At 46.6% G+C, this 20,995-nt stretch overlaps 1 protein-coding gene across 1 annotated transcript in view; it reads right to left on the bottom strand.

The window, feature by feature from the left end:
• The window catches only part of LOC144820016 (polypeptide N-acetylgalactosaminyltransferase-like 6), a 607,986-nt gene extending 588,477 nt beyond the window's left edge, over positions 1 to 19,509 (bottom strand). The window contains exon 1 of the mRNA XM_078677677.1: positions 19,336 to 19,509. Coding sequence (XP_078533803.1) covers positions 19,336 to 19,492 — 157 coding nt within the window. The 5' untranslated portion in view covers positions 19,493 to 19,509. The remainder of the gene's footprint in view (positions 1 to 19,335) is intronic.
• Between the last annotated feature and the right edge of the window lie 1,486 nt (positions 19,510 to 20,995).

Genomic DNA, 20,995 nt, shown 5'->3' with positions numbered 1-20,995 from the left:
AGTCACCAATGCTGAGGTATGCGTGGGAGGAAGGCGACAGGGACGGGTCCACTTGATAAGGTGGGCTGAAACTCTGTTCAGCTACATACGAGCACACAGAGCCACTTGTGAGCCTGCAGTGGCAATTGCGACTCCAGGCCTGACGCGACTTAACACTGCCCGGCTAGGAGGAGACAGGCCTAAGAGGCAGGAGGTCCTGAAGTAAGGGAGGAATTTGACCGCAACAAGCACAGTGGACCCAGGGTGCTTCAGAGAAGATATCGGCAAGCAGATAAAGCGCCATCTGACAAAACGAGTGAAGTGAGGCCATGACTTGGTACCTACCCACTACATAGCGGAGGCGGGCACAGTCATGACCCAGGAACCAGAAACGGCAAGCGAGGCGTGCGGAGCAGCACGTCAATCTGAACACCACACCGGGTGGCAGCGAACGCCCATGCCACTGGCACCATGGGTCGAACTACTAAGAAACGCGAACCTCAAGAGGTAACGAGTGCCAAAAATGGAGAATCACGCCCACGGACCACAAAGGAAGGGGCGACACCCCAAGAGAAGTTATCACTTTACGACATCCTGCAGGCCATACAGAAATCGCAGACGGCAGTGGAGACCAAGATTGACACAATCATAGACCATAGAAAGCTAGCTGACCGGGTCACGGTCGCAGAAGAGGAGATAGAAGGCCTGAAGCCGCCAGTAGCAGCTACTGCACGCAAGGTCTCAGACATAGAAAAAAGAGTCCTGATCCTCGAACAACGCGCAGAAGATGTGGAAAACAGGGCCCGCTGAAACAACATTAGAGTCACAGGACTACCCGAAAAAGTTGAGGGGAGCGACATGGTGGCATACCTTGAGTACTGGCTGCGCACAGCTATGGCGGAAGAAGGCCTGTCAACATTCTTCGCCTTAAAACGGGCACACAAAGTCCCGGCTCAAGCACCACAACCGGGCCGGCCGCCACGGCCGGTAGTGGCCCGCCTCCTATTTTATTAGGATAGAGATCATGTACTGAGCCAGGCACGCCTCAAAGGGCAACTCAAGGTGGACAACAACATTGTACGAATCTTCCCTGATTTCTCCCGGGAGGTGCAACAACAGAGAGCGTGCTTCATCGCGGTCAAAAGGAAACTGCATCAAATGGGGGTGTCCTACTCTATGGTATTCCCAGCCAAACTTCATATAGTGCGCTCAGGGGGGAACTACATTCTTCACCACCCCCCAGGATGTCTGGGACTGGATTGAGGAGCAAGATTCCCAAGGGCCGCAATGGAAGGACAAAAACCCAGCAGAAAAAAACTTGGCGCGTTCTCCTGACAGAGGGACGACCTAAAGAACTACCCGACGACGGAAGAATCGAACTGGGCTAGAGCCAGTGCGATTGCGGCGGTGGCCTCATTGAGCGCAGCGCTCGCCCGGGACTCACCGTCGCCTTCAGGAGAGGAGGAAAGGGACTCGGACTCTGAGATCAGCTTAAGCTCAGTGGGGGATGCCAGCCAGGCCATGCCGCATGTAACTCCCAGATCAGCAGACGACTTGATGTGAAGCGGACCACGCAAGTATAATCAAGACTTTATCGAGGCGAGGTGGGGCATGGCGCTAGTACCACCCTACACATTGCCAAGAGGGGTCCCTTGGTACTTATTCGAGACCCCTGTGCTGGGGGGGAACCCGAGGGGGCGTAGAGGACAGCTGTCCTCCAGGCGGACATTGGCCTAACCACCGCTTCCGGATTTTGGCTGTTCAGACATAGTTTGGATGGGAGAGAAGTTCTTGCTTGTCCTGGGGAGGGGGAGTTGGGATGTTTATTTAGGGTTGATATTAACAGGGGGGGCACTGCTGTCGACAAGGGGAATAGCCAGGGCATGATATCCCGCACGGGGCTGCTACGCGGCACGCAAAGTGGATCTGGGTACAGGGGCGCGCACAAGGGGGAGTATGAGCACTCATGCACCCGACACAGGCCACTTATAACATAATGTCATGGAATGTTAGGGGCATGCACTCCATGAGCAAATGGTATGAAATATTCTGTCAGTTGAATAGGGGGGGAGTGCAGATAGCGATGCTCCAGCATTCCGCAGGCATTGGATTTTACACATCATATTCAGCATTTGCCCGAGGAGTCATGATCTGGGTGCTAGCGGGAGTCCCCTTTCAACCTATTGAGCATAAAATTGATCCTGAGGGATGATACGTGCTTGTCTCTGGGAGACTTGATGGGCAGGATATTACCCTTGTAAATGTGTATGGCCCGAATGCAGATCATATTCGATTCTTGGAGCAATAGTTGGGTGTGATGGCTCCGTACATGACTGGAGCGGTCCTAATAGGGGGGATTTCAATTGCATAGCGGATCCCGAACTGGATAGATCGCACCCGCCACTTCGAGACTCTCCTGTACATACTGTAGCTTGATCCTTTCGAAACTGGCAAGCCCACTGGGGACTAATGGATGTATGGCGCAGCGCGCACCCGACTGACAGGGACTACTCGCACCTATCCCACACCCACGATTTACATGTCCGCCTAGACACTTTTTTAAGTACACCGGGCATTTGCACCCAACTTGGGGGGGCGGAGTACCTGACCAGAGCAATCTCGGATCATAACCTGCTCATGCTTAGGCTAAAGGGGGGATGGTATCACAGCCCATCCCTACATGGCGCCTCAAGCCAGAAGCCCTGGAAGACCAAGTCTTCCAACGCGAGACTAGGGAACATATCGTACAATATTTTGCTGACAATGCGGCCTCCACGGACTCTAGAATTGCGGAATGGAAGGCCTTTAAGGCCCTCACTACCCTCCTGTCTCCCCCACTGTCTTCAGCCTTCACTCACTCTTCCACTCACCGGCACCGTCTCCCACTGACGGCACCACCTATGCCTCCCACCCACCGCCTTCACCGCCTACTTCACCCACACCCCCCGCCCACAAACACGCCCACTCTTTCAATGCCATCCCACCCATATGCACCGCAGAACATTCCAACAACGCTAGTATATCCCCCCCTTCGATACCCTGCCCGCTTTCCAGCTCACTACACAACCATTCACCAATGGCTCTCACCACCTACGCCATCCCCAATGCACCTCCTGACCTGACTTTAACCACCCTCCAACAAGTCAAAGAGGATATTCTACAAATCAAAAAAGACGTCCACGCAATCAAAGACCTTCTCTCAGCACAGCCCAGTCTACCTCCCATCATCCCTCTACCCTACAAAGGACGCACCCGCCCTTCATACCCTCGCCTCCAACGACATCCGCGCTGGCCGACTATCCCCGTTCGCAACAACTCCCACCGCCCCCGCCGTGTCCTCAACCCACTGTCGGACCGCGACCTATGCTCTCTCCTACGCTCTTATGGCCCAGGTCCGGAAAAACACATATCCAGCACACACATCCCCATACCCACAATTCTTACAAACCCTCTGAGGCTCCCAACACTCAACAACAGAGGTTCCGTCCCTAACAACCTCAGAAAAGTTCCCCTCACTCTAGAAAGCTCGACCACCCTTCTCTCTCCCAAACTCAAATGCATCCTACTCAACTGCAGATCGGCCCAGAGACACTCCTCCGACATCGCTGATCTCGTCTCAGCTAGGGATCTGGACCTAGCCATTCTAACAGAAACTTGGCTCACTGAAGCCTCTACCCCGATTTTGGACATACTAGTCCCCCCTAACTATCGCATCATTAGGCTGGACAGGTCTTCAGACAAGACGGGCGGGGGAATTGCATGCATTTTTAGGAGCAACCTCTCCGTTACTAAAGTCACCTCCCCCTCCCTCTCCTCCTGTGAACTCCTCTGCCTCGACATCACCAGCGAGGGCAAACAAGTTTGTGCTTTACAAATCATCTATCACCCGCCTGGTGACAATCTCATATTCACCCAAAAACTCATGGACATGATCACTTCCAATGCCGGTCTGCAGACCACCCAAGTCTACCTGGGTGACTTCAATCTCTACTGGAATGATCAGAAAGACACAGTGGTGAATAGTCTCTAAACTTTCTTTAATGCGCTTGACCTTACCCAAATATGCGATAGACCAACACACGACAAAGGCGCGATACTTGATCTCATCATTGCCAAAGAGAACTCTACACAATTGGAGACGATTCTACCCTGCGACTGGTCAGATCACCACATTATCACCTTCTTTATCAATGAAAAAGTTAAACCTAACACGGCTCAACCAATCAAATCCAAAACATGGAAAAGGGACATGAAGAATCTCAACCCCTCCACTCTGCCTCCCCACATCGGCAATCTCCTCCTTCCCCCTTCAGGTGCCTCGGATGTCCAATCACTGACTGACCACTACCTTGAATCTATGAATACATTAGTCAATGAAGTCGCCCCACTGCAACTGAAGAGAATCTCCACCAAAACTTCTAACCCCTGGTATGACGACAGACCCAATGACGACAGGCGTTCGATGCGAATGGCAGAGCGCACCTGGAGATCGGACCCTTCAGCACTGCACCTTAAAAGGCTTAAAAACAAGAGAAATGCCTACTTCAGGAAAATAAAGCGCACAAAGTTGGACTTCTTCAGCCGCCAGTTGGACCAAGCAAAAAACAGGCCAAGAAAACTGTTCGAACTAATCAAGACCCAAACAAAGGCACAACCCTTACAATCAAATAGCCCAACAAGCGACACACCACACTGTGAAGACTTCTCTGCTTTCTTTAAGCTAAAGACTAACAACATAAGAAATGACCTCATCATGGATGTAAGCCGATTCCCCAACCACACCAGAATGGCTAACACTCAACCTAAAAACATGGCATCTTGGCTGTACTTCGATACCTACTCGGAAGAAACAATACACAAACTGCTCTGCACCTTGAAGCCCTCTAATCATCTCACAGACCCTCTACCTGCGAATGCTGTAAAAGACTTCATCCCCTTGCTCCTCCCTCTCTGGACCAAAATCATCAACTGCTCCCTGCAACAAGGCCTCATTCCAGACTCCCTCAAGGTGGGGCAAGTCACACCTATACTGAAGAAACCTACAGCTGATCCGTCTGACCTAAACAACTACCGGCCCATCACCAATATCCCCACCCTGGCCAAACTGCTGGAGAAATGTGTCCAACTCCAACTAACAAGACACATTGACCAATTTGACCTCCTCAACTCTCATCAATCAGGCTTCCGATCGAAACATAGCACGGAAACAGCTATGACACACATAATTGATGACGCCCTCCAAATTCTTGATCGCAATGAGTCCTGCCTCCTCATCCTTCTTGACCTCTCGTCAGCATTTGACACGGTCAAACATGAGAACTTGCTGGAGCTGCTAAGCACTAGAATGGGTCTATCGGGAACTGTTCTCAAATGGTTTTCGTCCTTCCTTCACAGCCGGTCTCAGAAGTTCAAGATCGACAATGTGCTATCTTCACCTGTGCCTGCAGATCTAGGTGTTCCTCAAGGATCCTCCCTCTCCCCCACATTGTTCAACCTCGTCATGGAACCGCTCGCCACCTTGCTCCAAGCTTCCAATGTCCAATTCCATATGTACGCCGACGACACACAACTGTACCTAAAGCTTCAATCTCCGGAAGATATCAAACATCTGAATTCCACGCTTATCAACACTCAATCTTGGCTAGCCGATAATCACCTCAAACTTAATGCTCTGAAAACTGAGTTCCTTCTCATCTCACCCCCAGCGAAAATTTCCACCACCCAAACATGGCTCAACAGCCTAACTGCATTCAATGTCCAACCCACCATCGTGGACTCAGCGAAATCCCTAGGCATCACACTGGACGCCAAGCTCAACATGCAGCAGCACGTCAGCAAAGCCACAAAAGCATCTAATTTCCAAATCAACACACTGAGGAAAATTAAACCCTTCCTCCCTGCTGAAGACTTCCAAACTGCTGTACAAGCGTTAGTCATCCCTCGAATAGACTACGGAATTGTGGCCCTCAGTGGACTCCCGCTATCCACAACAGCACCCTTAAGAGCCTCCCTGAACGCTGCCGCAAGACTCATTACTGGCCCAAGAAAACATTTGCATATCTCACCAGACTTAAAGTCCCTAAAATGGCTGCCTTTTGAAGCCAGAATACAACTAAAAATTGCAGTTATGACACACGCGGCCGTTCACCACAATGCACCCAACTACCTCGCTCAAAAGTTGTCTATATCAGGAGGTTCGAGATCCAATAGAAGCTCAAAAAATCTACTCCTGAAACCTCGTAGATTCCGGAAAGTGAAAACTTACAAGCGCTCCTTCTCAGGAATGGCACCCAGCATCTGGAATGCGCTCCCTCCTGAAACCAGGTGTATCTCCTCCACTGCACTCTTCAAGAAAGAGGTGAAAACCATCCTTCTGGCCAAGATCTCCTGAACCTTATAGGTGCTGGATCAGGGACTCTGCATTGCCTGTACCTGAACACCTCTGTAGTGGTATCAATGACTTGTGCCGTCTTATATTACTTGTTTACCGTACTGTATATTGATATGTTTTATGTATGTTATTATTTTCCTCTCATGTTTAGTGACTACTACATTGCTCCCATTACCTCTGTTCATTCCTACTGCCCCTACCCTGTCACTGTGAAGCGCTCTGATATCTGTAAGGATCTTGTTCGCGCTATATAAAACTTTGAATAAATAAATAAATAAATAAATAATCAGAGGGCGGTGCATGGCAACATCTATTGGGGTTGGTAGGACGCTTATAGCAGACATAGAGAGGGCGGATGTGGCACTCAAAGACTTAGAGCGTAGACAGCCGGAACACCAAGAACTTAGGCAGGAACTACTAGAGGCCAAAGAAGAGGTAGCAGTTCAGGAAGAGCGTCTGCACTGCTTCGACTACCAGAAGTACATGGAGAGGACGCATGCTGAACGGGACAAGGCAGGGTGACTGTTGGCATGGCTTGCCAACCCGTCTAAGCGGGGTAAGTACTATATTGACAATACATGACCAGATAGGGCAGCCTTTGCATAGGCAAGAGGAGATTAATAACAGATTCCGTGACTTCTATGCCCACTTGTACAAAAGCACTGGCAACCGCGAAATAGATAGGATTGCAGAATATTTGTCTCTCCTCCCGCTTCGCACCCTTGAGTCCGAGGAGGCAGAGTTACTGGGGCCCGCAATAACAGAACGGGAGATCAGAGTGGCGGTCAAAGCTATGGCACAAGGGAAAACCCCAGGCACCGACAAACTATCACAGGAATTCTATGCCACATACCTTGCAGAACTAACGCTTAGATTGGTGGAACTATACGGGGAAACATGGGACAATGGGAGTTTACCACATACAACGCGAGAGGCGGTAATGATTTCCCTGCTCAAGCCTGACAAGAACCCAATGGAGTGGCAAGCATATTGACAGCTGTCGATGCTAAATTTAAACTTTAAAATCCTAAGTAAGATATTAGCCACCAGACTGCTGCCACATATGACCTCCTTGGTCCATCCCGACCAAGCAGGATTCATCCCTAGTAGAAATACCACCCTTAACATCAGACGTCTTTTCACAGTTTTACAGCAGGGCATGGAGGACGCTCCGGAGGGGGTGATCTTTGCTATCGATATTGAGAAAGCATTCGATAGTCTCGAATGGGAATTTTTGTATGAGGTGCTCGCGTGCATGGGGCTTGGACAGGGGTTCCTCTAGTGGCTTAAAATACTATATAAGGACCCAGTGGCGAGGGTCCGCACGGGCCGCACCATTTCCATGAATTACCGGGTGAAGAGGGGCACGAGGGAGGGGTGTCCCCTCTCCACCCTATTATTAGCTCTAGCGATAGAGGCACTTGCGTGTGTAGCACGCTCGGAGAAGCCATATGAGGGTATCCGACTAGGTGACCAGACACATCACATTGCATTATATGTGGACGACCTCCTGCTATTCCTAAAAGACACTGTTGCTGCTTTAGAGGGGGTCCGGCGGATGATGGAAGAGTTCAGAACTCTTACTGGACTATGCGTTAACTGGCAGAAGTCACAACTCTTTCCGGTGACAAGAGATGTCCCGCCCCCCATAGACCTGCGTGACCTACCATGGGAGCCGCATTGCTTTAGATACCTAGGGGTGAAAGTATATCATGACCTCTCTGATTTCAGGAGGGGAATGTAGGGGGGACCTTGGGATCGCTAAAAGGTTGCATGACTTTCTGGGGAACGCTACCCCTGTCGGTGGCGGGGCGAATTGCCCTACTGAGAATGATAGCCCTGCCCCGATTGCTATATTTCTTCACCACCCTACCGGTGTGGATCCCCAGGGCCAGATTTCGCTCGCTCAACTCACGTATTACAACTTTTATCTGGGGATCCGGCAGAAACAGAGTGGCCTTAGCTACGTTGAGAAGGGCGCAGATGGAGGGAGGGTTAGCAGTGCCGGATATGGAGAATTATTACCTGACAGGACAACTCCAACGCTTTACGCAATGGGTGGCAGGTAGTCTAGATCTGGAGAGGAGGAAGCCCCCATTCACCCCGAATAGGGTGGATGTCATGAGCACACTAATGGGCACCATTAAACAGCGTAAGATAAGCTCTTCGGAACACAGGGTGATACGGAACTGCTGAGCTAGGTGTCTCCAGAAGACACAAACAAAACGTCCTTACTCCCCAGAGATGCCGGTGGCATTACTTGAGGTGCTCCCACATGGGGGCCACTGGGGGGATTAGAGGAATGGGAGCAAGTAGGAGTCACGAAAATAGGGGACCTATATGGCGACGGTGAACTGCTCACGTTCGCGGCCTTCCGAGCAAACTGGGACATTCTGCATGGACACTTTTTACTATATGGGGTGGTCACTGGGCCATGCGCAGGCACTGGGGACAGGGGTCAACTGAACCACCCACTCACTCCACATGTGAATACATAAGCCAGGTGGGATGCGACATCAAGGCAGTATCGTGCCTGTAACGAACCATTCAGCGGGATTCCACAAGGCCATTGGAGGGGCTGAGGGGTAAATGGGAGGCGGACCTTGGGACTCCTTTAGAGGATAAGGATTGGGAAAACACACTGCTCCGGGCCACCAAGGTATCCCGTAATGCACGATTCCAATGAATTCGTTTTTACACCTTGCATAGAGCATACATCACACCTGACAGAATTAATCGCTATTTCCACCAAGATGATGTGAGTTGCCCTCGCTGCCAGGAGGTGGGAGCTGACTACATCAATATGATATGGAGCTGCCCGCAGCTGGGAGGGTACTGGCACGAAGTGGTTAGAGAGACAGCGCCCATCATAGAGAAGGAGATCCCATGCACCCCCAGTCATGTGCTGCTCAACCAGTTCTCCCACTCCGCTAAGACTAAGGTTACAGCAAGGTTCCAGGATCTGGCATATATACTGGCAAAACACGAACTCACTAGCACATGGAAGGCACCAGCGGGTCCTGGGGTGGCTTGATGGAAGCGGGAATTAGAGAAGTGGGCGGGCTGCGAGCATAGAATACTGCTTCGGAATGCGCAACGGGGCGTAAGCAGACTAGAGAGAGCGCAGGCTTGGGGAGTATTAGTAGATGATCTGTAGAACGTAGATCAAGAGTCTGCTCCCAGCACACCTCAGGCCAGGTCACGACCGGCTAGCCCTCATAGCCAGGAACAGGAGGGAAGATAGGGGGCGATATAAGTAGACCATAGCACCCTAACATTTACAGGCTTGAAGGTTTCCGTGAGTCCGGCCTCCGGCGTAGCTTATAAAGAGTGAGACCCAGATCACACGTGCAATGAGAGACATAATGGCAGGTTAATCGACAGCAGCGAGGGCATGGGGGAGGTGGAGGGGACAGTTGGGGTAGAACTGTTTCATGATCATATTGGACGGCAGTCCCTTACTCCTAGAGTTCTATAGCACGGCAGAGAGTTACGCAACAAGTATAGATATGGCGAAGTGAACAGCTATGTAGCTAGAGACACTACTCTGAACTGTGGACCAGAGATGGTTGTGATTGGGGAACGAATTGACTATGTACCACTGATACTTAAATGCCAATAAAATATGTTTAAAAAAAAAAGTTGCAGGTCAAGTTCTTCCTCAGGCAAGAAGGCAGCAGGTGAGCACAGCAGGACAGCAGATCCTTTAGAGCATCAGTCAGGCAGAGTGGAAGTCCTTCCAGCTGCACAGCAGTCCTTGTTCCTGGTAGAGTATCCACAGGTCCATAGTGTACTGAAAAGTTTGTATCTGAGGTACTTTTTTTATGCCTTGGTGCCCTGGTTCTGGAAGGTGGTAGAAGCTTTTAGACAGTGGCTTTGAAGTGCATGGAATTCCCTGCCTTTCCTGCCCTGGCTCGAAGCTGGCTAAAGTGACGATGCAGTGTTGTTAGGACATTTCTATGAAGGCAAAGCACAAGCTGTTCAGTGGCAATTTGGGCTGTGCTCAGCTCTGCCCCCCATCCTGTCAGCAGATGGCCCATTCAGGCACATCTAATCTTGACAAGAGGTATCAAGGAATTCACAAAGTCTGTCAGATACACCCAGTTATGTGACCCAAGACAGGCCACAAGCACAAAAGGGCTAAAGGAAAAATAATACCGACTTTCAAAAAAGTGACATTTTCAGAATTGCAATTTAAAATCCAACTTCACCATAAGTTAGGGATTTAAATTGTGATTCTAGAGACACCAAACATCATATGGTCATCTCTTCCCATTTGGAAATTACACTTATAAAATGTAATAAGGCATCTCCAATGTTATCCTATCAGAGAGATAGCCCTTGCAGTAGTGAAAAATGAATTTCAGACTTGTTCATTGCCAGGACTTTTAAAACCTAAAACTGCATATCCAAACCTTTGGTTCTACAGCACCCGGCCCTATGGGCTAACTGGGCCTACCTTAGGGGTGACAAATGTAATTAAAGGTGAGTTTAAGGCTTGGCAAGGGGGTTTAACTCTCAAGTCGACATGGCAGTTTAAAACTGCATTCAGGTTTTAATGGCAGGCTTGGTACCTATTTTAAGATGCTACGTAAGTCGATGACATAATAGGTGCTGCATGCCCACTAGAACCATTTCATTTACAGGCCCTGGGTATATGGTATGTCACTCTACAAGATACTTACAATCAAATTAAATAAGTCCATTGGGAATAAGATAATCAAACTATGTTTAGGGGTGAGAACACAAGCACTTTAGCAGTGGTACAGCGCACAAATTCCAAAGGCCAACAAAAATGAATTCTGCAGAAAGTGGAGGGTAAAACACAAAATGTTTGGGTGGGACCCTGAAGGGAGGGCCAGGTCCAACACTTACCATATCTGAAAAGGACCAATCTCCCATGCCCTGATCCGGCATTCATCAAGATCACTTGCCTCATAGAATGTTAACCAAAACACATAACTGATATGCATAACAACTGAAACAGCAAAATGAAATGACACGTGTACCATAATGCATACTCCCCTCAAGTCTAATAGATTGTCGGGAGTCTGCAAGGTCCTTAGTACCTGTCATGAGCACCAAGTCTCAACAGAAAAAAATCTCTGCCAGTTACCCTGTTGTGCATCCTCTGTATAGACCCTGAAGGATTGATATTTGCCCCAGCTCGAGTTCACTCTTTGTTACTAGTAGTTGCCCTGAACATATTAGTGGTTTTCTGTATCCAGGCATTCTACGTCAGGAAGTGCTTTTGTTTATTACATATGGAGATCAGAACCAGGGGCTTCATGAAATCCTGCTAGTTCTAGTAGTTATCTTGGACCTTGTACGAGAAGGAAGTTTTTGCAAGAGCTCACCAGGGTGGAGTCTCGCTATAAACACACTGAGACAAACTGCTAGTCAGCTGGATTACCAGGAAGAATCAATCGCAGCAATGGAGTGTAGAAACTGAAGAATATCACTGAGTTGCAGGCAGAAAAAGAGTCTTGTTAATCTTATTAAGTACCTCTATGGAAATCTGGGGCCAGATTTATCACAGTGTTGCGTCGCCCTTGCGCCACGCAAGGGGATTCAAGGCTGATGCAATGCTAAAGTCAGATTTATCAAGCCAAGCAAGTTTCCCCTGCATGGCCCTGCATGGCTCAATAAATCTGGAGCAACGTAAAGCAGTGCAAATCGCTGCAAACCACTACTCTGCCCAAGGGAGGCATTCAATGGGTGGAGTTTGGGTTTTCCCATGCATCCATCCATGGATTTTTGCACATTCCCATTTTTAACATTAGTGGTAGACTTGGGATATATCAAAATGCTATGACTACCCAGCGGAGGTGAAATAAGGATAAATATCTTTATTTTTACTAATTTCTTCCTCTAAGGATTGTTTTTGTGCAGGTAAGTGTCCCTTCCTGCACAAAAACAATCCTGCCTTAAATACAGACACCCTTGCACTATGACACAGAGCAAGGAAAGGACAGGAATACACTGTAAAATGTTAAATACAGCAAATGTCTGCCCTTCACACAGCGCGGCCTGGTGGCTTGATTTGTTTTGTTGTGTGAACGTATGAGAAATGTGGGCCTCAGTATTTTCAAGTAAGGGCGTTTTGGCTGATTAATCCTCTAGAGTTAAAGAAACTTGGGGAGTTTTGAGAAAAGAGAGATTCTAGTGTCCGTAAATCTTGAGATTGTAACAAATTTAATTCAAATTCCAAAAAGACAATATTGACAGTTTCAGCGAAGGTAACTCCAGAGAGAAACTTCAGGATGTGATTTAATGGAGTTAAAGGAGATCAAAGAGTTTCCAAATCTGGAAATACAGATCTGGAATCCTCTCATTGACAGATGTAAGATAATTGACTTTTCTTAGAACTGGTCGATCTTTGATTGAAAACTTGTGAACATTGTTGGACAATTTTCTGAAAGGATCTCTGCTGGTCTATAAATATAAAATGGCAAGAGTAAAAGAAATACATTTCCAGGAGTGTTGCACAGGTAGTTGACTATGATTGTTCATGCATCATTGAACCTGTTTAAGCCTTTATCTGTTGCCTTCCAATTAATTGGATGTAAATTGTCTGTCATTATCTGTCCCAGTATACCTTTTCTTGCAAACACTTTTTTCAAAATCATGAATGTGTTTCCTGTCTTTTTGTTCCTGAAAAAAATCTACGTTCAATCTTTTATGTGCACATCTACCATTACATCTGAAAATCTCAGATTAACAGGAAAACTCATCATGGGTCCAATGAAAACCTACATACACTTTTGTCCACAGCTCTCCTGGTCCTTGTATGTGCTAAATCTTTCCTCCCCCTACCATCAGCTTCTTCTCCCTTTGCTTGCATGCTTTGCCTTCTTTTTACCCATTGAACAACCTCTTCAAATATCTTTGGCCACCAAAATATCTCCTTGAATCGCTTCACAGTCATGCTTGGTCCCAAGTGATCTTTATACACAAGGCCACACACTCTTTTCCTCAACCCCTGTCGAGGTACTGTCGTGTATTTCTATAGGTTCTGAATCAGTCCCCCTATTCCTGACCCTATTCTGGTTAAACTAACTATCAAGTTAACTAACAGTCAGCCCATGAGGCAAGAAAAGCCCCCATGATGCAGATACCGTTATCTGACGCAGTCACACTACGGCACAGGAACGTGTTATCTGATTAGGTCATAACGCTTGAGATCTAATTAGACAAGCGACATTCCTCCAGCCCCTGATAAGGCATACGACGTTCTCATAACAAATCAAACCTATGACAACCTGGAAAATCCGTGCGGCCATTGTTTTGATTTCACAGAGAACTTTAGTAAAGAATGTGCTAACGAGCAAGTCGTATGACATCTTTATTGACGTATCTATGTCCATCCTTACGTCAATCTCGGCACCTTTAAGGTATAAATATTGCCGATCTTGCCCTATGCGAACACACGCGTGGTGACAAGACGGAGCAGCCATACTTGCCGAAGCCGAGAGCAGAAGCAGACCCCGCTGGCGCAGCCCCGCCTTCCTGACGCGCTGAGAGACGCGCTGCTATCTCAAGCCGAGAGACCCAGCACCGGCGCTTTCGGGCAGCCCTCGCAGGCAGCCTGGAATATCGAGAGCAGAGAAAGAGATACCATTCCTCATTCATCCTAAATTCCAGGTACAGAACTGAATAACCCCTCACAGAGAATTCTTTAGTTATTCACTTGGCAAAAACAAACTTAACTTAAACTGTAACTTTCTATTCCCGCCCACGCATTAGACTTAGGTCAGGTACACGGGGTAGGCGTATTTAGAAACACCAGTTGAGTACGTTTAGTCAAATGTATATGTGTATGTAAATATATTTTAATCATTTTAAACATCATATGGCTCAGAAACCATATCAATGTTTTTACAGTATTATTTTATACTATTGCTTTTAATGTATGCACTTTACTTAACTATAAGTATTGCAATAATATCGATCCATTTCTCATGTATGAGAAAAGAGACTGATCAATAAATAACACCTTTTTATTGAACACGCCCGTCTCTTCCTTTTCTCTACATTCTGATGAGACTAAGAATGCACGTACTGACTGAGTAAAATAATTGCCTTGTGCTCACACGACTCTCGAGATTGACTCTTGATTAGGGGAGAGCAAAGTTGTCATGTTCTATGGTTGTCAGAAACTAAATCCCTTCTTGTCTAATCAGGGGAGTTAATTCCTTCCTTGAACATTCGAGAAAGTTTCTAGCGAACTCTGAGCTTAGCTGGCAAACCCAAAAATTAAGTCTAGTATCGACAGTAGTAGACCTAGTTAACGTCTGGCCTAGGCCTTTACTGCTGTAGGTATTATGCTGGGTCTCTCGGCTTGAGATAGCAGCGCGTCTCTCAGCGCGTCAGGAAGGCGGGGCTGCGCCAGCGGGGTCTGCTTCTGCTCTCGGCTTCGGCAAGTATGGCTGCTCCGTCTTGTCACCACGCGTGTGTTCGCATAGGGCAAGATCGGCAATATTTATACCTTAAAGGTGCCGAGATTGACGTAAGGATGGACATAGATACGTCAATAAAGATGTCATACGACTTGCTCGTTAGCACATTCTTTACTAAAGTTCTCTGTGAAATCAAAACAATGGCCGCACGGATTTTCCAGGTTGTCATAGGTTTGATTTGTTATGAGAACGTCGTATGCCTTATCAGGGGCTGGAGGAATGTCGCTTGTCTAATTAGATCTCAAGCGTTATGACCTAATCAGATAACACGTTCCTGTGCCGTAGTGTGACTGCGTCAGATAACGGTATCTGCATCATGGGGGCTTTTCTTGCCTCATGGGCTGACTGTTAGTTAACTTGATAGTTAGTTTAACCAGAATAGGGTCAGGAATAGGGGGACTGATTCAGAACCTATAGAAATACACGACAGTACAAGTAGGACAAACATGCCCTTCCTTCCAATTGTCATTTCATTCAACATTTTGAAATAGAGTCTTGCTTCCACACTCTCACAACTTTCTCTATCACCCCTCTCCTTATCAATTATCCCACCTCGCTCAAACTCCCATCTTCATTCTACACATTCACCCACTCCTCCTTTGATATATCACATTTTCCTTTCATTACTATATCTTGTAATCACGGCACCATTTCTTAAGAATCATAAACCTTATCACCTCCACAATAGCCTAAAATAAGCTAGATAAGCAATCCACTTTTGTGTTGCTCCATCTTGGAATGTGTTCCACATTATATCTATACTCTTGCAGCTTTACGGCCAATTTAGCTAGACGTACAGAAACACTATCTGTCTGCATCTGGCTGCAAGATCTTGAGCAAGGACTTGTCATATATATCACATAAAAACCCCACATATGAAAAAATCCACTGCCCACTCAGCAGCCAAGTTCCCCCAGAGTGTGGCCTGTATGCTACCTGAGATGTCAGTACTCTCACAAATGGGAAACCAGAGACCAAATGTTACTGATTGTGTTTTCTGCTCCAAGGGGAAACGGAATGCACATCTCAACTCACCATTGTTGGAACTGGTCCTATCTGAAGGTCACCCCCAAACTTTCAGCACCTTTTTCTGAATGCATTTTTGTTGGCCTTGGGGCTCTGTGCACTTTAACACTGCTAACCAGTGCTAAAGTGCTTGTGCTCACTCCCATAAAACAAGATTACATTTATTTACACCTAATTGGCACAGTTACTTTACTTATGAAGTAGAGTTGTAAAGTGGTATGCCATATACCCAGGTCCTTTAAATGAAATGCTACCAGTGGGCATGCTGCAGTTATTGTGACATACAGTTAAGTATCACCTTATAACATACATGCCCCAGGCCTGCCAATGCAGCATGAATGCAGTTTTAAGCTGCCATGTTGACTTGACAAAAACGCCCCCTTTGCCAAGCCATTAACTCCCACTTCATCACACATATATTACCCCTAAGGTTAGCCCGAGGTATCCCATAGGGCAGGGTGCATTGTAATTAAAATTTGGATATGTACTTTTAAGTTTGACATGTTCTTGTAGTGAAGTACTCCTACATTTGTTTTTCATCAGTGTGAGCCATACCCCTCCCATAGGATAGCATTGCGGATTCCGTGTTACATTCAATAAACTGTCATTTTCAATGGGGACAGAAAGCCATGTAATGCCTGTTGTCTTTTGAATTCTAATGAAAAACCCTTCTAAATAGTAAAGTAAAGTTTTTGATTACAATTTTAAAAGCAGGCATTGTTCTGCCATGAACTCATTTATGCTCGCAGCCTGTCTTAGGTCACATGAATGGTTGTAACTAACAGTAAAACTTTGTGAATTCCTCTCAGACAGTCGTACAATAGCTGGATTAGGTGTGCTTTAAAGGATCATCTGCTAGCAGGATGGGGGACAGAGATAAGCATAGCCCCTTATGTAACTGAATAGGGAGTGCCCTGTCTTTAAGTAAATGACCTATGACCACCACACTGTCACTGCAGCCAGCTTGGAGCCACAGCAGGGGAGGCAGGAAATTCCATGCACTTCAAAGCCACTGTCTAGAAGCTTCTCCCACCTTCCGGAAGGAGGGCGCCAGGGTATAGAAATAGGTCTTGAGACACCAACTCTTCAGTTCACGCCTGGACCGGTGGAAGGGCTCTCAGAGAACTGCCTGCTCCTCTGACCTGCTGTGCAGTCTGCATGACTGCTCTGGTATAGCTGGAAGGACTGCTTTGCTGCCTGGAGCCTGACTTGATTTCTCAGAGGTTAGCCCTGCTGTTAAACTCTGCATCTTTATGTACACCCAGGACTATCAGAGTGACTCCAAGGGCTAGTTTGCTGGCCTCCTGTTCACAGTCACAAGGACACAAAAGGCTACCACCATCTTTAACTCACACCCGGACCCTGCCCGAGTGGGTCCTGAACCCCTGAGAGGTGTCCCACCAATCCTGGACTTTTGGTTGTGGTGCTAAAGGGGTCCAGATTGCCAAATCACAAAACCTAGAATTTTGGCCAAAACCTGCACTGAGAACCAGGAGGAGACTGGGATCAACCTGCTCATCAAGCTGCCTAGGGTGCATCGTTGGTTGGATTGACTTTGCAATTTCTCTGGCTATGTTCTTCTCCACAGTAGCACATTCTTTTCAGCAGTCCTACGCTAAAGGGGAAGTGTTTTTTGGCTTCATTCCTCTGCCTCATCCCACTGGTGATTTCTGAATTCCATTCCAGAGACTTAGTCCGAACTTATAAATCTTCACTGCGGCTTCGATCTAAAGATATCCAACAACAACACTTCCACCTCGGACACCTCTTGTATCTTTGCCCTGCTGAACTTTACCTTATCAGAAACATTTTCTCAGTAATGTGTCCAGGTCAGAGGCAGTCATTTTTAATAAAACCTGAAATATTCCTAAGCACATGTTAATTTTGTGACTTTTTGTGGTCCACCCTGCAAGGGATTGTGGTTGCTGTTTGGCCAGATCTCACACCCCAATCAACCAAGAACCCAATTTTTCACAAACATTTACTGTACTTGTAGTATAGACTAAAGCTTCGACTTTAATAGTAATAAATACCTTCACTCGTTTTTAGATAGCTAGGGACTCATTTACAGTGATTTGGTGTAGGGTAGCAGCGCAAGTGTTTTTGCTGTGCTGCCCTATGCAAAGTCAAAAGAGCAGGAATGCACTGTATTCACGAGATACGGTGCATTCCTGTCTTTTTAGCCGGTGCCGGTTCTTGATATTTTGCCTAGTGCCAACCCAGACACACTTGCACCGTGGTGCAAGGATGTCTGAATTATTGGCAGGGTTGTTTTTGTGCAGAAAGGGGACCCTTCCTACACAAAAACAATCCAAGGAGGTGTTTCCTCTTTCTGCGTGTGCTGTGTGAGGATAAATCAAGGAGAAATACACATATTTCTCCTTTCTATATCTGCTCTGGGGAGACATAAAGTTTTGACACATTCCTGGTTTAAAGATTCTTGTAAATCTGGGAATGCGTCAAAATTCATGGGTGTTGCATGGGAAAACCCACCACAACGCCCAAGGAACGCCTCCCTGACGAAGTATAAGTCAATGCAGTGACTTGTGCAGTGCTGCCTTACACCATATCTACGAGGCTATGGAAAGGCATGCAAAGTGGCTTAGCATGGCATCGTTGATATGGGTAAACACTCTGTGATGCCAGAGAGTCATTAAAAGTGATGCACTGGTGGCACAAGTGGCTTGTAAATAACCCTCCTAGTCTTTATCTCCAGTTGCATTGAGGGGAGGTATCTAACTTTGCCAGGTAAACAACCATATTCCCATGTTTCAAACAAGGCTGTACACCAGTTTATAGTTCAATACGATGAGTTTCTTGTATCGACCCATGGAGTCTGGAAATTGCTACTGGCACTTCTTGCCAAATTGTTGTAAGGCCTTGGGGGCTCTTCTTGATGAAGGATCAAGTTTAATAATGCAGACTATATCAGAGGTGATGTCCGCCCAAACCAGCCTATATTTCAACTGGCCTTTCAGACCATTCTTCAATAGAAATACTGAAATGTCAGCTGGAACTCATGATGAACACACTCCCCATAAATTTCCAAGTATTATAACATTATGTACATGTATAGCACGCACCAAAGTACAGAGCTACAAAGCATTCTGCAGAAATATTGTCCAAAATTTAGAGGATGTTTGTGAAGAGAGGATGAACCTGGAGTAATCAATAGAAAAGGGAGTAACGCATGGAGGAGGAGCACACAGCACAGACCAATACAGTAGAAACAGAGGCTATCAGTGGTTGATAAAGTGTGTGGAGGTGGAAAATGAAGCAATTAGAAACATGCTAACAACCAGTGGAACATGCTATAAAATTGCCATTCATTTCATGGGTAGTGCAGCATTCTTGATCTTACTTGAAGTGTAGTGGTACAGCTGTACATTATTACATTATATTCCAGATATATTTTACAGTCACCACTATTATTAAGCATTCTGTAAAAAAGAGTTATGAAGAGGTTAAAGAAAAACTTACTTAGCAAGGGGGGCAGCCAGTTCACATTGACTTCGCAATGGGAATCCAAGAACGTCAAGACTTCTCCTGTAGCCAATGATGCTCCTAGCAGCCGAGTTCGAATGAGCCCTTCCCTCTTCTTTGTTCTCACAATCCTCACTTTTGGAAATTGAGACATGTAATCCTCTAGTTTCTCCTTTAAGTGCTCTGTCAAGAGAAGAACATCATGATCATTGGGCATGGTCATCGCTCAAATCTCAATTCAACAAAAAAAACTTATAGTACCGTGATGCACAAAATTGTGCCAGAATTGTAAGATGCAAAGTGTGCTAGTAAGTGAAATGCCAGTAGTGTGAAACATATACTATACTAGAGCCTTTCCAACCAATCCTACAAAGAGTATTCCTTGATTTCTGCTATCATCATACATTGCGTGCATAGTGATACTCTGTACTTTTCAAAATGCAAGAATTACAGACTCTTGTAACTTTTGTTGGACTACCCTCAAATAATAATAATAATAATAAAAACATGTATTAAGCACCTGAATACACTAAAACAGTGCGTCTCCGCGCTAGGATGCCTTCCCACCTAAAATCAGACAGAAATCACCTCATACTAATGGGAGGAAAAGGGAAAGAGGGCGGAGGATTGATACTAAACTACGGGAAACAAATAGGTCTTAAGTTTCTGGCGGAACCTCGTTTCTGACGGTTCCATACGGAGCTCCACTGGGAGATCGTTCCATTGCTTACTTGCCAAGAACCTAAAAGAACGCCCACCCATCCGTGATTTGTAGATGCGGGGAACCAAGAACTGTATACTGCCCATAGATCTCAGAAGGCGTTTGGGACGGTATATGGTTAGTAACCTATGGAGATGAAACGGGCCCTTGCCATGAGCAATCCGATGGCTTACGCACATGGTCTTAAACTGGATGTGTTCCCTCATGGGGAGCCAGTGCAAGGTCTGTAGATGATTATCTTAGTATTATTTATTTTGTAGACTCTGACAAATGCTTTTCCCCACAGTTACTTTACAGGAGAAAATTGTATAGAATAAAATAAAAGTAAATAATCAACTTATGAAAATAGTAACAATAGAAAAAACAGGTTGTTCCAGCAATGGCAGAATATCAGGAGAGTCAAAATTTCATTTGGCTCAAAAATCCATATTTTATGTAACCTTATGAAGGGGAGAGAGCAACCATCATGCATGGACTGAAAGCCCCTAACCTACAGAGATATAAGTAGTGCATAACAAGCATACAAGGCATGATTTGCCTAGGGCTTTCACCACCGCCGCAGGGACAAACCCGTGGTCAGGCCACCAGCCAGAATAGGAGATTCCTCCTGTTTGGTGGGCTGGTTTTTGGTGCCCCAACAGCAGTGCCTCAGAAAATGAGACCCGCAATGGGAATGCAAAAAAAAAGTTCCTCCATGGCATGGACTGTAGAAACTTGTGTTTATGCACACAGGGGTGCACATGCATCCACATGGCGTGAGGCCACATAGTGGAAAGGAAACTTGTAATATGCTTGGTGCGAACACAACGATCTCGCCAATCGTATTACTGCCGCCTGACTGCCGCAACACTGTCAGGGAATTGAGTTTCCCTGGTGGCTGCAGCTGGGCATTGGCAATCTGACAACCCTGATTGTTATAGGGTCGTCAGGAGACTG

Source organism: Lissotriton helveticus, chromosome 2_1 (genome assembly GCF_964261635.1).
Source record: "Lissotriton helveticus chromosome 2_1, aLisHel1.1, whole genome shotgun sequence".
NCBI classification, from domain to species: domain Eukaryota; kingdom Metazoa; phylum Chordata; class Amphibia; order Caudata; family Salamandridae; genus Lissotriton; species Lissotriton helveticus.
The sequence above is the reverse complement of the archived record's forward strand: the minus strand, read 5'-3'. Positions and strand labels throughout refer to the sequence as shown.